A 13,699-nucleotide genomic window follows, 5' to 3' on the forward strand; every position below is an offset into this window, starting at 1 on the left:
TGAGGGGGATTCTTGGGGTGGGGAGGAGGTTTCCATGGGTGAGGAGGGAAGGGGAGGACAGGTCCCTGCTCCCCAATCCCTGAAATTGCTCTTGGAGAGGCTGGTTTTGGGAAGAGGCGGAGCTGGTGGCGTTTTGGGTTGGAAAGAGGATGATGCTGGTCCAAGGCCGCGGTGCAGGGAGCGCCGGGATGCAGGATGTGCTGCAAACCCGGGATCCCAGAGGGACCCTTGGTGGAGATGGTTGAGGGGAGAACTTTGTAGAGTAGGGATGATGGTTGGACTCCGTGATCCCGAGGGGCTTTTCCAACCTGAATGGTTCTATGATTCCATGACCCGCCGGCCGTGGAGGGACCCGGCTCCGCTGGTCCCGGGCTGGGTGCGGAGGACGAGGGGGTGGCCTCGGGAGGAGGAGGAGAAGCAGCTCAGGTTGAAGGTTGTTGCCGCTGGAGGGCAACAGGAGTCGGGCGAGCAGAGCAGAGCAGGGGCCTCGGTTTCCGCAGGGAGTCGGGAATGGCCCCGGCAGGCGGCGGAGGGGGGGGTCCTGCCGGGAAGCGGGTGCTGCTGTGAAGGTGTTGGGGTCCCCCCTCCCCGTGTCTCCCCCCGGCAGCAGTTCCAGGGCTGGGGACAGCCCCGTCTCTCCCTCTGGCTGGGAGTGAGATGTGCCCAAGCTGTTATCCCACTAGGGGATCTGTTATCCCACTGGAGAAGCTGTTATCCTACTAGGGGACCTGTTATCCCACTAGGGGATCTGTTACCCCACTGGAGGGGCTGTTACCCCACTGGAGGGGCTGTTACCCCACCGGAGGAGCCAGCTCTGCCTGCCCAGCCCCTCTGCCAAGGGTTCCCACTCACCTTAGCTCCTCCATCCTGGTTATTTCCTGTGGTTTAACACCCAATGGCTCGGGGAGGGGACAGCAAGTGTGTCCCCACCACATCCCTACCCAGGCTTTGGGCTCCCATCCCACTCCCCACTCGGTCCCTGTCTCAGCTCCAGGAAGGGCTCTTCCCACCCACCTTTGGGTGCTCCAGGAAAGGAGCAGGTTGGGACCCAGGGTGGGCACCCAGCTCTGTTGGGTTCTGCCCAACTCTCACCACCTTCCTTTCCAGCAGCCCCAGGGGGGGTGAAAAAGCTTTTAAAGGGTTTTTTTTTTCCTTCCAAAACCCAAGCCCAGCTCTGGTTTAGCAGCACTGGGCAGACACCCCCCTCAAAAGTTTCTTTTTGCTCATTTTTCCTACTTGGATTCTATTTTTCCTTTGGATTTTTGCTTTCTTTCCAGCCCCAACCCAACCTGATTATTTCCACCAGCTGCAGCAGGGGGGGAAGTCTGGGACACCAGTTAAATATTGCAACTGGTCTGAACCTTTGGGTGGGACAGATCCCAGGTGTGTGTAAATAGTTGAGTCCAACAGAAAGACTTGAAAGCAGTTTCCTATTTATAGCCAATTATTTGTTTGTTTGTTTCTGGTTCCAGTCCACCTCCTGGGGAAAGGGTGGTGAGACAAGGTAACACTCCAGCTTCAGGTTTAACATGAAGAACTCTTTTCAACTTGGAACATCTCGTGTCTTAATTTGTAGCCCTTTTGTCCCCTCTCCTGTGGTAGCTGCAGCAGGTCCAGGTAGGCTTAAGATTTGAATCAAACAGGTTCATTTGCTTTGATCCATCAGCTCCACCCCCAGCAAGGCTTTGTGGACTTGGTAGTTGGAGCAGAGCTGAAGCTACTCTAGCATCTAGCTTGATTTTTGCCTCCATTCCTCCTTTTTTGCAAGGTTCCCAACTTTTTGTATCTTGGCAAGAGTGGAGGGGCCCAGCTTGGCCACCTCCATTCCAGCCCCACTGCAGCCATTTTGTATTTATCAGTGATACAACCCAATAAACCTGGTTTCAATGACTCTCAGCTCTTAAGTGTGTTTCTGGTGCAGAGTCCTTGACCCTCAGCTCTTCCCCCACCTCCTCCTTTGGTGGTTTTAGCAACACTCTCCCCTCTGGGAGAGAGCCCTGGACGTGGGGTTAGTGCCCCCACACCAGCCCTTTAGCAGCACAACGAACCTCTCCTGCTCCCAGAAAGGTGGGATCAGCTTTCCAGGGATGTGTGAAGAAGAAGAAGAAGGTGGCTGAGACTTCCCTGCCACCACAAAGAGGATGACACATGAGTTTTTCCCCAAGGCAACATGACCCCAGGTAAGGTTCATGTTCACTGAGTAATTAGAGCTTGCAAACTCATTAGAGGACTCAGTTGATCTCATTAGGGAACAGGGAGGAGCAGAACAGGTTTTGTGCAGGCATGAAAGGACAAGAGCTGCTCTTTATCCTGTGTCCTCCCTAAACTCAGGGAGAAAGTGAGCCCTGACCTTGCAGTGGGGACAGGAGGGACAAGTCCTTCCATCAGCCCATGCTGGGGCTGCTCCCCCATCCTGGGAGAAGTGAAAACCTCACTTAGTAACAATTCCAGGCCACAAACAAGATTCTTTTTCTTCTTCTCACACTTTATTTCAAGGGAGCCTGCATTATTCACCAACAACTTGGACACAAACCCTGCTGTGTGCCCAACACCAGCAGCCCCCCCCCCTGCTTCTTTGGTTAGAAAAGGCTTCTTTTTATAAAAAAAGTCATCTAAATAGCAAAAACAAAGCCAGCTTGGCTGCACACCAGGACAAGTTACAACAGCTCTGCCTCTGCCCAGGGACACACAGATGGCTTTTTATTTTCACAATGATGTATTTTTTTTTCAAGTAACTTCTTCTACAGAAGGAGCTTAACTCAAACTAAACATCCAGGCTGGAGTAGAAGACTCTCCAGCATGAAGTCAAAGAGGAGCAGTCCAGCCAGACTGGGCACTTGGGAGAACAGAACCATGAAGGCCACCACTTTCCCACCATGGAGCAGGGCTCTGCTTCCCATGGGAGTCCTGACAGAAAAGCTGCACCCCTGGGATCCCAACCCCTGCAAGATCAGGGCTTCCCATAAAAAGCTCACACAGACACACAACAGCTTTCCTAGCAGGAGCAGATCAGGAGTGTAGATGCTTCCACCTTTGTACAACTACAGTGCATGGGCTTCAGCTTCCAATAAATAGCTGGGAGCTCAGGAATTCCACCTCCAATAAATAAGGAAATATTGCATGTTTCTATCGGCCTGTTTGGGAGTCAGTTTGGAATGTTGCTTTCAGTGCTGTGGGGTCCCACGTTAAGCAGTTGATGCTTCCAGCTCTTTGGGCTTCAGCAGCTTCTTGGCAGCAATGATGGTGTTCTTCATCAGCATGGCCACAGTCATGGGCCCCACACCCCCTGGGACTGGAGTGATGTAACTGGCTTTCTTCTTCACCCCTGCAGGAAGGAGAGCTGGAGCTGAGCACACCAGGCAAGAGCACCAACACTTACTGGTATGAAGCTGTAACCAGGTTGACAGGGCTCAGATTCCAGGCTATTCAGCCTGGAGAAGGCTCCAGGGAGACCTGAGAGCACCTTCCAGTGCCTGAAGGGGCTCCAGGAAAGCTGGGGAGGGACTTGGGACAAGGGCAGGGAGGGATGGGATGAGGGGGATGGATGAAAACTGGGAGAGGGAGATGGAGGTTGGAGATGAGGAGGGAATTCTTGGCTGTGAGGGTGGTGAGAGCCTGGCCCAGGTTGCCCAGGGAAGCTGTGGCTGCCCCATCCCTGGCAGTGTTGAAGGGCAGGTTGGATGGGGCTTGGAGCAGCCTGGGCTGGTGGGAGGTGTCCCTGCCCGTGCAGGGGGTTGGATCTAGATGATCTTGAAGGTCCCTTCCAACCCAAACCATCCCATGATTCTAAAGTCAACAGCTAAGGAATAGTAGTTTCTCAAGGTGGATTTTTCCCCACCATTAACCAGGATGGATCCCATCATGGTCTGTCCATCCCTCAGCAAGCTCAACTGCCAAGGCCAAGCTGGGGGAAAGCAAAGTGCAAGGTCCAATAACTGGATTTCTAGCACAGAACTGGCAAGTCCAAGACAAAATGTGGACTTCACACCTGCCCTTGAGGCGTGCAACACTAAATCACCAGCCATCTGACCATTCTCTCTCTCTTCCAGGAGGTTCTGGTGTCTCACCAGCACCCTGGGGTGCAGGGCTCATCTCATCAGCCCTTCTGCAGCCAGGAGCTGAGCCAGGCCAGGGAGCAGCAGGCCAGAAGGTGAGCTCTGCATGGTTTTAGGTGCAAGCAGGGGTGTGGGTGATGAACTGGAGCAGAGGCAAAGCCATCTCACTTCTTCAGCTTGGGCTGGGCCTCCTCTACCTTGCAGCACCCAGCTTTCCCATGGCTGATCCCAGGAAAGCTGCACCCTTGTGTGTGTGGTACAACCTTGGGTGCAACCAAGGTGAACATGAACACTGGTCTGCATCTGCTCAGCTGTGGGAACCAGGACTTTCTCCTCCCCTGCTCAGCACCTTTGATGTGGAAACACTCAAGGAGCCAGAAGCAGAGCTTTTCCATACCTTCAAAATCCACATCCCCAACCAGCCTGGGTTTGGCAGTGATGGGATCCTGCACCCTGGTTATCCCCACATCAATCACTGCAGCTCCTTCCTTGATCATATCAGCTGTGATGAGGTTGGGGATGCCTGCAAGGAGAAGACAGAACCACACACTGGTGCTGGGGCTAAACAGCCCCCTGCTCCCCTTCACCCCATCTTCAGGTTATGTTTTGACCCACCTGGGTCCTCCTGCCTCAGAAATGCAGCTCTTCCCACCCAGGGCTGCTCCTTGATCTGCAGCTCAGGCAGGAGCTGAAGGGGGATTTACTGATCACCTGAGAGTGAAGAGCTGGGATCCACCCCCAGACAGAGGTCCCAGCTGCTTTGCCAGACCCAACCATCCCCTCCAACTTGAAACCTTGAAGTTTCCACATGAAGTCCATGGCTCTTGGGTGTTCAGGCAGTTCCAGCCACAGGTTTTTACACCTGCACCAAGTCAAGAGGCTGGAGGAGCAAGAGCTGAGTCCTCCACAACCCAGCTGGGCAGGAGCAGGAGCACTGGCTCCACTCAGGGCCTGAGACCCCTCAGGGTCCCAGGAGGAGAAGGGTGGGGAGCAACAGCTTGAGGCTAAACCACCTCTCAGGGTGGGGTCTGTCTGCTTCTACCAGATACTGCCTCATCCTCCCTCCCCACAGGTTCACACCCAGCTTCTGCTGCCAAACCCCAGGTCTGCTCAACCCTGCTGCTGATCTGTCTCCATGCCAAGGGGAAGAGGACACCAAGCCACTCCTCAAGCTCTGAAGATGGTCCTGCTGTGGCATCTGTACAGCCAGAAGGTAAGCAGGTGTTTTCTTGGGGTTTTTTTTTTTCCTTCCCCCCACCCAACACACACATGGAGCTGCCTGCACATCTAACAGGGCCTGGCTGTAGCTGCTGCTTGGTTCAGGTGCTCATAAGCAGACCAAGCCCTCCTGCCAGGTGTTACTTGACATTTCAAAGGCTACATTTACATTTTCCAAAGCTACAAACAGCTCTGCTGCTCAAGTCAAGTATGTGGCTCCAAGGTTTCACCCCAGGATTAACTGGTTGGCACAAACAGCCCCTCACCCAGGGCAGCAACCAACAGCCCAAGGGCACCAGACCCTCCTGTGCTGCCAGAGCTGCCCCAGGACACTGGGCACCAACAGGATTGTCTCCTGTGAGCAAAGATCCCACCAGAAAAACCAGCCAGGGTGCAGCACGGCACCCTCACCCTCTCTGCAGCCTGCCTGGGTGGTTGGAGTCAGGTCTTACCTGCTGCTGCCACCACGATGTCAGCACGGATGGTGTGTTGCTTCAACTGCTCCTTGGGCGTGTAACGGTGGGATATGGTGACTGTGGCATCCCCTGCAGGAGGGACACAGAACCAGGGATGGTTTGGGTGGGAAGGGAACTTGCAGATCATCCAGTCCCACCCCTGCACGGGCAGGGACACCTCCCACCAGCCCAGGCTGCTCCAAGCCCCATCCAACCTGCCCTTCAACACTGCCAGGGATGGGGCAGCCACAGCTTCCCTGGGCAGCCTGGGCCAGGCTCTCACCACCCTCACAGCCAAGAATTCCCTCCTCATCTCCAACCTCCATCTCCCTCTCCCAGTTTTCATCCATCCCTCTCATCCCATCACTCCCTGCCCTTGTCCCAAGCTCCTCCCCAGTTTTCCTGGAGCCCCTTCAGGCACTGGAAGCTGCTCTCAAGTCTCCCTGGAGCCTTCTCTTCTCCAGGCTGAACACCTCAACTCTCCCAGCCTGGCTCCAGAGCAGAGCTGCTCCAGCCCTCCCATCATCTCTGTGGCTCCTCTGGACTCTCTCCAGGAGCTTCATGTCCTTCTGATGTTGGGGGCTCCAGAACTGGACACAGTTCTTCAGATAGAGAACATGATATGGAGCTTTTGAGCTCAGATGTACACCCAAACCCAGCCACTTCTTTTCATCTTCCCCTTCAAGAGCACCCAGGACATCAAAGCCTGATGACAAACCCCATGGAACAGCCTAGAGGGAGGGATCTGGTGTGGAAAAAGACAAGGACTCCTCAGCCTGGAGAGAGAGGCTGAGGAGAGACCTTCTCACTCTTTGCAACTGCCTGACAAGAGGTTGGAGCCAGGGCTTTGGTCTCCTCCCATGGAAGAAGTAGGAGGAGAGGAGGAAACAGCCTCAAGTTGCCCAGGGGAGGTTCAGATTGGATCTTGGGAACAATTTCTTCATGGAAAGCTCTGGCACAGGCTGCCCAGAGCAGTGGTGGAGACCAGCATTGCTTGGAGAAGACCTTGAACCAACCTTTGGTTGGACTGGATGATCTTCAAGGACTTCTCCAACCAAAACCTTTGTGATTCTAAGGCCTCCAGAGGACAAGGTGACAGGCTGAGCCTGGCACAGGAGCTCCAGGGCCACCCATCTCCTACCTCCTGGGCGCTCATGCCTCCCATCTGTGTGCAGCAGCATGGCAATGGGCATGCCCACGTTCTTCGACCTGCCGGCCACCACCACGTTCTTCCCCAACGTTGGGATGCCTGCAGGGGACAAGATGGGGAGCCTTAACAAGCTGGAGTCACACCAGACAGCAGCCAAACACTGCAGCAGCAGCTGACCTGTCCTCTTGATGATCTCCCACACCCCCCAGGGGGTGGCTGGAAGCATGGAGTACTGGTCCAGGCACATGCGCCCCACATTGATGACGTGGAAACCGTCGACATCTTTGGCTGGAGTCACAGCATTGCAGATCTTCCTCTCATCAATGTGTTCTGGAAGAGAACCAAGAGCTTGCATCCCAAGGATAAGCCAAAAAAAAAAACCCAAAAAACCAAACCAAACAATCCAGACCTGCTCTTGGCAGTCAGCCCTGACCTGCTGCACCAAAGACCTTCAGGAGTCCGGAGCTCAGAGCTCCCCAAGGAAGCCTAGAGGTTCCCCAGCAGGCTCAGAAGCTCCAGAAAGCCCTGAAGCTCCTCCAAGGCCCATTCCCAGGAAGCCCTGAGGTTCTCCCAGGGCTCCTCCCCCCCAGGAAAGCCCTGAAGGTCCCCAATCCACCTCCAGAAAGCCCTGAAGCTCCCCCAGGGCTGCCCCCCCAGAAAGAGAAAAAAAAGCCCTGAAGGTCCCCACCCCATCTCCAGAAAACCCTGATGGTTCCCCAGGGCTCACCCCCCAAATAAAAGCCCTGAAGGTCCCCCAGGGCTCACCTCCCAGAAGAAGGGGCCTGGGTTCCCTTTGGGACTGCAGTGTCACTAACACCCAGAAGGTATTTTTTGGCAGCCTCAGTGTCACACCCAAGTTCAAGCCTCTGGAAGCTGATACTTCCCACCCCACAACAGATTCTGTGACATCTCCCCCCCACAACAACTTAACAGGTCCAGGCAGCTCCAGGCCTGGGGGAGAAGCTGCATCAGCTCCTTCAAGCTGTGTCATGGCAGGGTGACACCTCGTGTCACAGGCCAGTCCCAGAGCTGCTGCTGCTCCATCTGACCCATCAAACCCTTAAGAAGCTTTGGTGGAAGAGGTGGATGCAGGAACTCACCAGGCAGAGGGAGCTGGATTAACAGACCATCCACATCAGCATCATTATTGAGTTTGCTGATCAAATCCAGCAGCTCCTCTTCAGTGATGGATGCTGGTCTGAGGATGGTTTCACTGCTGATTCCTGCCCAAGCAGTGGAAGAGCCTTGTCAGAGCCACAAGTGCACCAGGAGCTGAGCAACTTCCTAAATCCACATGGATTCTAGCCCAACCCAACAGGCACACACCAAGGATTGGACACAAACAACAAGCACCTTCCAAGCTGGAAACCTTCCCAACACATGCAAGTTGTGGTCAAGGACCATTAGTATCAGTCTGATGACCTGGGAAGGACTACTGGGAAGCAGAGACCTTCCAAGCACAGGGAGGGCTTGGAGAACCCTATCCAAGGTGTGATCCTGACAGCACAAGGAGAGGAAGATGTTGACCTGAAGATCTCAGCCCCAAAGAAGGCTCCAGCAGCTCAGAACCCAAGGAGGAAGGAAGCCCTTTTCCTGCCCCCTTTTCAGCTCATTTTCTCCACAAGCAAACTCAGCTGGGCACCAAGCAGGGACCTTGGTGTGCAGGACTGGAAGGAGTTCCAGGGTAAGAAGGCTGCTGAAAGTTGGGTGCATCCCAGGGAGTTGAGGAAAGAAACATCAGAGCCCTAGGAAGTTTGCAGATCCAAACTACAGAGCCTGATGTTGTCCTGAAGGATTCAAGTGGCACAACACACACCTGAAGCACAGTTCTGAACCCCATCCCAATCAGGGGACCCAAAAGAGTCACCAAAACATGGTGGGGCAACTGTGCCCCACAGCTGAGGTGCCAGAGATACAGCCCCAAAAGCTTCCCCCAGTGTAGAGAACGACCCAAGTAAGGACCAAGCAGTGCCTTTTGCAGAGCAGGACATACCAACATCAGCAGCTGCTTTGGTTTTGTTCAGCACGTAGGAGTGACTGGCTGGGTTTTCACCCACGAGAACAACACTGAGGTGAGGCCTCTTGTTCCCAGCTGCCACCCACTGCTCCACCTCGTGACGGGCTTCCTGCCTGATCTGCCGGGCCAGCTTCCTCCCTGAGATCACCACTGCCTCGTTTCTGCAAGAGAGAAAGGGTCACCAGAGCAGTCAGCAGCAGTGGGACCATCAAACCCAAGCTCTGGGCAACACAGACCAGGAACAACCCAATTCCAGCCACAAACCAGGGGGGAAAATGATGATCCAAGGGCTGGAGCAGCTCTGCTCGGGAGCCAGGCTGGGAGAGTTGGGGTGTTCAGCCTGGAGAAGAGAAGGCTCCAGGGAGACCTGAGAGCAGCTTCCAGTGCCTGAAGGGGCTCCAGGAAAGCTGGGGAGGGGCTTGGGACAAGGGCAGGGAGGGATGGGATGAGGGGGATGGATGAAAACTGGGAGAGGGAGATGGAGGTTGGAGATGAGGAGGGAATTCTTGGCTGTGAGGGTGGTGAGAGCCTGGCCCAGGTTGCCCAGGGAAGCTGTGGCTGCCCCATCCCTGGCAGTGTTGAAGGGCAGGTTGGATGGGGCTTGGAGCAGCCTGGGCTGGTGGGAGGTGTCCCTGCCCATGCAGGGGGTTGGATCTGGATGATCTTGAAGGTCCTTTCCCACCCAAACCATTCCATAATTCTATGAAAAGCTCTTTCACATGGCAAAGCCATTGCAGCTTTACACCAAATCACATCCCACAGAATGGTTTGAGTTGGAAGAGACCTTAAAGGTCATTTAGTTCCAACCCCCCTGCATGGGTAGGGACACCTCCCACCAGCCCAGGTTGCCTCATCCAACCTGAGCACACAAAGCAACATTTCAGCCTCAGTTTCCAGCTTTGCTGCACAAGTCCAGGATCAGCAAACAAAACTGCCTCAGGGAGCAACTCGTTTGTGCAGCCTGAGAAGGCTCAGGCACAATTCCTCTCTGCAAGGCCAAGGCTTCTCAGGGATCCTCCCCACTTCAAGCTGAGAAAACTCCTGTTTTTAGGAAGCTGGTGGCCCATTCCTTGCAAGGGCTTCACACCTTCACTACAAGGGGCTCACAGCAAAGCAGAACTGGGTTTAAGCAGAACTTCCACCACCAGAGAGGTTGGTTGACTAATTCTGGCTCGTTGGAGGCAGGAGGCACAGCATGTCCTGCTTCTGTACCAAGTGCTGCTCCTGGAGATCCTCACCCCCCCCCCCCAGATTCCTTGGCAGGACTGTCAGCACCCAGCACAGCCCCCACCTCCTGCCCTTCCCTGCGCCAGGAATCGCTGCCTGTCTGGGGGTACATGGTTTCACACACACACAACCCTCTCCCCAAAAAAACCCACCCAGCTGGAGCAGAAGGGACATCTCCCTGTCTGAACCACATCAAAACAGCTCCTGGTGTGCATTTCTGGTCTAAATTGGTAACAGGAATATCCAGTCACTGCATTCCAGGCAATTGGACACCCAGAGAGGCCGGCTTGACCCACGGTGAGCTGGGAGGCCCCAGCTGCCAGTCCCTGCTCCCAACAGGCTGCTCCTCTCCTCACATCCCTCTTTTAGTTCCTTTAGGTTATCACTAGAACCACAAACCAATCATTTCCTTTCACTGATCCCCTTCTGAGAGGCTTCACCACTTCAGCATCTCAAGGCCAGCACCTCGATCACGCGCCCAGTGACTCTGGGGCTGGAGCAGGGCAAGATGCTCCTCACAGCATTCCTGGCACTTATGGGGCTTTCCCAAAGGATCTAGGAATCCAAACCACAACTGACCTTCAAGAAAAGCCCCAACAGCACCAAGGTTTCCAGCACCACACCACCCAAGGGGAGTGAGCTCAACTGCTCCAAGTTTTGCCTCAAAAACTTCCACCAAAGAGCTTCTCCTCCCAGGATGCAAAATCAAGTCCAACACAGTTGGTTTCTGACCTTTTTTTAGGTCAAATCCAGACCCTGGAGCTCTGGGAACACCATGAGAGCCTCTCTGCCTGCACAGGACAACCACAAGGCACCATCCCAGGTAGGAAAGCCTTTTCCTTCAAGAGGATCCTTTATATACTTTTTTTTAATCCCTGATCTACTCAAATATGTCATTTTCCCCATTTCCTGGGAAGTAATTATTACTTCATCCCTCAAAATCAATCACCTCAGTCAAACCTATTGGACAATAGCAAGGAAAAACCCAGCCCAGCTCTGGATCTCTTTAATTCTTAGCTTCAATTCCCAGCTACCATACACCCATTTCAATGGAAAATTAAATATGACAAGTACCTGGTAAATTGGGGGTGGGAGAAATCGTTACATCAGGGGCACCTCATGCCAAAAGCAGACCTGGATCTCCCCAGAAACCCACCCCCAAACCTTCCCCTTACATAAGGGGAGGCCAAGGTGCTCAGCCTGGGCTTCCCCAGAGATGGAAACAACCACTAACAACCCCCCTTGGGAACTACAGGGAACCCCAAATTAAGAGCTCGGAGCCCTGTTGAGGGGAGGGAACAGCGGGAAAACCCGGACACCCGGGCGGCAGCAGCTCCGGGAAGAGCCACACGAGAGCAAAACCCCCGGGGGATGCAGAAACGGGACAGTCCCTCAAGCCAGACGCTCGGGGGTCTCTGCTCCCCCTCACCCCATTTAAACCAGGGGTTTGGGCCTCCGTGAGGCCGCTCTGGGGGTGCTTTGGGGGGGGGGGGGGGGGGTTCCCGGCAGAGCCGGTGTCCCCCTGCCCTGGGAGCAGGGGGGGTCAGGCCCACGCAAGGCGGGAGCGGGATTTCATCAGCCTGCACCGCCCGGGGCGGCCGCTGGGGGCCCGGCCTCATTCATTCGCGGCAGCCGGTAAAACGGGGCCTCTAGCGTGGGCGGGGGGGGTCTCAGAGAGGAGACCGGGCCTCCCTCTCCTCCTCCTCCTCATCATCATCATCCCGCGGCCGCGCCGGGACGCGGCAGAGGGGTGGGAGGCGTCCCTGCCCACGCAGGGCAGGCTCTGTACCCTCCCCGTTAGAGATGACCCCCCCTCCCGGGGGTCGGGCCGTACCTGGGCGCGCTGAGGTGCAGGCCGCGGGGACCCAGCGCGGAGCGGCCCAGGGCGCGGAGCGGGCAGAGCGCGGTTGCCATGGAGACGCGGGGGGGAAGACGGCGGGCGCAGAGGGACACACGGCGCCGGGCGGCACTGCGCTCCCCTCCACCCCGCCCCTGCGTTATATAGCGCCGGGGGTCCCGGCGGGAGCCAATGGGGAGAGCGGGAGGGGGGAGTGGGCGGGGCGGAGCGGGCGCTGCGCGCTGCGATTGGGCTGGAGGGAGAGAGAAAGAGGCGGGTGGGCGGGGCGGGGGAGGAGGAGGAGTGGGGTGGGCGGGGCTTCGGCTCCCTAATTGGACACGGCGGCGCTGATTGGCTGAGCCCGGCGGGGAGAGGGGCGGGGGGGCTGCGAGGGGCGGGGCCAGGGATTGGGATTGGGATGGGATTGGGATGGGATTGGGATTGGATTGGGATCGGGATTGGGATTGGGATGGGATTGGGATTGGGATCGGGATTGGGATTGGGATTGGGATTGGGATTGGGATGGGATCGGGATTGGGATTGGGATGGGATTGGGATTGGGATCGGGATTGGGATTGGGATTGGGATTGGGATCAGGATTGGGATTGGGATCAGGATTGGGATTGGGATTGGGATGGGGATCGGGATTGGGGTTGGGATTGGGATGGGGATGGGGGTTGGGATTGGATTGGGATTGGATTGGGATTGGGATGGGATTGGGATCAGGATTGGGATGGGATTGGGATTGGGATCAGGATTGGGATTGGGATTGGGATCAGGATTGGGATTGGGATTGGGATTGGGATCAGGATTGGGATGGGATCGGGATTGGGATTGGGATGGGATCGGGATCAGGATCAGGATTGAGATTGGGTTTGGGATTGGGACCGGATGGGGGTTGGGATTGGGATCAGGATTGGGATTCAGGGTTGGGGGTCAGGGGTCAGGGTGGGGATGGGAGGAGGGATTTGGTTTGAGATGGGGGTCAGGGTTGGGGGGTCAGCTCTGGGATTGGGATTGGGATTAGGGCTGGGATGGGGGTCAGGGATGGGGTTGGGGATTGGGACCAGGACTGGGTTAAGGGATTGGGGTCTGGATGGGTGCCAGGGGTCAGGGCTGGAACTGGGGTCTGGATTAGGGCTGGGATGGGGGTCAGGGATGGGAGACAGATTGAGGACTGTGAGATTGAGACCCATGAGGAGGGAACTCTGATCCCTCCAGACCCATGGGGGATCCCCAAGCCCATGAGGAACAGGTTTGGGGTGTCCAGACCCATGAGGAGCTTTAGAGGTCCCCAAGCCCAGGAGGGGTGTCCAGGCCTATGAGGAGGGGACTCTAGGGATCCCCAGGTCTATGAAGGGAATTCCCAGGCTCATGAGGGGCCCCCAGGCCCCTGAGGAGGGGGTTTGGGATGTCCCTACTCAAGGGGAGGAGCTTTAGAAGTCCCCAGACCCATAGTCAGTGGGCTCAGGGCATCTGCAGGCCCATGAGGGGTATCAAGGCCTATGAGGAGGCAGCTTTGAGGGTCCCCGGGCTTAAGAGGGGGGATCCCCAGACCCGTGAGGAGGGGGCTCGGGGTGTCCAGTCCCATGGGGAGGAGCTTTAGGGGTCCCCAGGCCCTTGGAGGGGGGTCTGATCTCCAGGCGGGCACAGGCCGCCCTCGGCCCCTTTACCGAGGGCCCCTTTACCCGTTACCGAGGTGACAGCGTTGCGCTAGGCCACGCCCTCTCCCTGAAACCC

At 56.2% G+C, this 13,699-nt stretch overlaps 1 protein-coding gene and 1 long non-coding RNA gene across 2 annotated transcripts; one reads left to right on the forward strand and one right to left on the reverse strand.

Moving 5' to 3' along the window:
- The first annotated feature begins 41 nt into the window (after positions 1–41).
- LOC127394648 (uncharacterized) lies at positions 42–5,713 on the forward strand. The gene is made up of 4 exons (XR_007891672.1): positions 42–2,180; positions 3,332–3,381; positions 4,050–4,150; positions 5,128–5,713. It is a non-coding gene; the product is annotated as an uncharacterized LOC127394648 (long non-coding RNA).
- On the reverse strand, positions 2,476–12,079 carry MTHFD2 (methylenetetrahydrofolate dehydrogenase (NADP+ dependent) 2, methenyltetrahydrofolate cyclohydrolase). Its single transcript, XM_051640705.1, has 8 exons — positions 11,957–12,079; positions 8,872–9,056; positions 7,979–8,101; positions 7,056–7,208; positions 6,870–6,977; positions 5,726–5,818; positions 4,453–4,578; positions 2,476–3,325 (listed from the first exon to the last, which is right to left on the reverse strand). The coding sequence occupies exons 1-8, from the start codon at positions 12,034–12,036 to the stop codon at positions 3,186–3,188; spliced, it is 1,008 nt and encodes a 335-aa protein (XP_051496665.1). The 5' UTR covers positions 12,037–12,079; the 3' UTR covers positions 2,476–3,185.
- Positions 12,080–13,699: the final 1,620 nt, after the last annotated feature.

This window comes from Apus apus, chromosome 26 (genome assembly GCF_020740795.1).
Source record: "Apus apus isolate bApuApu2 chromosome 26, bApuApu2.pri.cur, whole genome shotgun sequence".
Lineage (NCBI taxonomy): Eukaryota > Metazoa > Chordata > Aves > Apodiformes > Apodidae > Apus > Apus apus.